Below are 1,943 nucleotides of genomic sequence, written 5' to 3'. Positions count from 1 at the left end.
TTATCAGACATATACAATACGTGCACGATCCTAATAAGAAATTTGTGAAGGTACGTAATACGTAAATATATATTGACCATGTACCATTCAACAAACATTCAAACTTCAAAGTTTAGAATTGTTAAAGTACTCACTGTTGCTCAATTTTCAGGTTTCTGAATCCAAATATTTAATCTGCGCAATTTGTGATCAATCGTTTCCTCAACGTTGTGATTTATTGGACCACTATGTGAAAAGCCACGATGTTAATCTATCCTATGAGCAAAAAATCTTTGAATCGGAAAAAGAATTCGAAGATTGGAAAAAGGAAATTGAATTCTCCGGAGTTGTATCGTATATTTCATCCTATGGGGTGCAAGAAACATCTTCTCATGTTACTAGAAGAATGCAATGTCATTGTTCAGGATTGTATACTAGTGCAGCTGCCAATGAACCTCGCAAACGTAAATTGAAGAAAAAAGGATCAAAAAAAATACAGGCGATTTGTCCAGCTGAAATTGTAATCAAACAAAGTAAATCTGACAGTAAATTTTATGTAACTTATCAAAGCACTCATGTGGCACACGATGTTGGCGATAAAAACCAATTACAGCATATGTACTTGGATAAATCAAAAAAATTTGATTTGGGTGGTCAACTCGCAGCTGGTATTCCACATACAGTTGTTTATCAAAATGAAATTGAATCTGTAATTGGCGGTAGTCGTGATAATAGAAAGCAGAATGTCACAAAATGTGATATATGTAATACAAAGTATCGATATGCTCCTGAAAAGTATCAGAAAAAAGATGACAAACAAAATGTTGCCGAATTCTTAGAGAAAAATAAGTCATCCATTCTTTATTTCAAGAATAAAAAGGACGATCGTATTACCTCATCTATGAAGGAGTTTCAGAATTCTAATTCTCACCCATTTGATAAAGATGATTTTGTTCTTGTTTTCATGAATGAAGATCAGAGAAAAGCTGCGAGAATATTAGCACCAAATCGCGTTGTGTGTATGGATGGTACCCATGGAACGAATCCTGAGAAATACCTTTTGCACACAATGATGGTGTTGACTTTTAATCAGGAGGGATTACCTGTTGCTTTTCTTCTCACGAATAGAAACGATGAACTTGTGTTGACTTGCTTTCTACAGTGTGTGAAGCAAGCTGTTGGCGAATTGACAATCAAAACACTGATAACTGACATGCAAATGTCATACTACAATGCCTGGGTTAATGTTATGCCTAATCCACAATACTTCCTCTATTGCACATGGCATGTAGATCAAGCTTGGATTCGTCACTATTCAAAAATCGATAAATTAAAACTTCAGCACCTAAAGACTCTACTGTATGATGTACAGCAAGAATTGGATGAAAATAGATTCACTATTCTCCTCGAAGAGTTCATTGAGCAAGAAGATCCAGAATATTGTGAATTTTTGAAATATTTTGTTTCAAATTACTATGGAAAAGCCGATCGATGGGCATATTGCCACAGACAGTTTGCCGAGGTCAATGTAAACACGTATCTAGAGTCGTTTCACAAGCATCTGAAATACGATGGCATGGGATTTAACGGGCTAAAAGTGAAATCTATGGGATCGTGTGTTAATGGATTGGAGAGGTATGTGGTTCACCTGTTTCGAGAAGAAGAAAATAAGCGCATCTATGGCCACACTCCTGTAAAACTAAAAAAATTGGATAAGTGACATCTTACTGCCATGAAAGAATGTGGAGATTTTATAATAGAAAGAAGTAATCCATCCGATGATATAAGTACTGAATGTGAATGGAGAATAATTTCGTGCAATAGCAGAAACGTTTATACAATTCAAAAATTGGAGCCAGCTTGTCAGAATGGTTGTTTATTGAAATGTACTGAATGCAAAGCTTGTTTGCATCAATACCGATGCTCATGTCATGATCACGCAATAAAATTTAATATGTAGTACA

The 1,943-nt window shown here is 35.2% G+C and overlaps 1 protein-coding gene across 1 annotated transcript; it reads left to right on the top strand.

Annotated features, from left to right (window-relative positions):
- Positions 1 to 385: 385 nt before the first annotated feature.
- On the top strand, positions 386 to 1,699 carry LOC135836253 (uncharacterized). Its single transcript, XM_065350972.1, has one exon. It carries the CDS (start codon positions 386 to 388, stop codon positions 1,697 to 1,699), a length of 1,314 nt encoding a protein of 437 aa, XP_065207044.1.
- Positions 1,700 to 1,943: the final 244 nt, after the last annotated feature.

This window comes from Planococcus citri, chromosome 1 (assembly GCF_950023065.1).
Source record: "Planococcus citri chromosome 1, ihPlaCitr1.1, whole genome shotgun sequence".
In the NCBI taxonomy this organism is placed as follows: domain Eukaryota; kingdom Metazoa; phylum Arthropoda; class Insecta; order Hemiptera; family Pseudococcidae; genus Planococcus; species Planococcus citri.
This window is presented reverse-complemented; position numbering and strand designations above follow the sequence as displayed.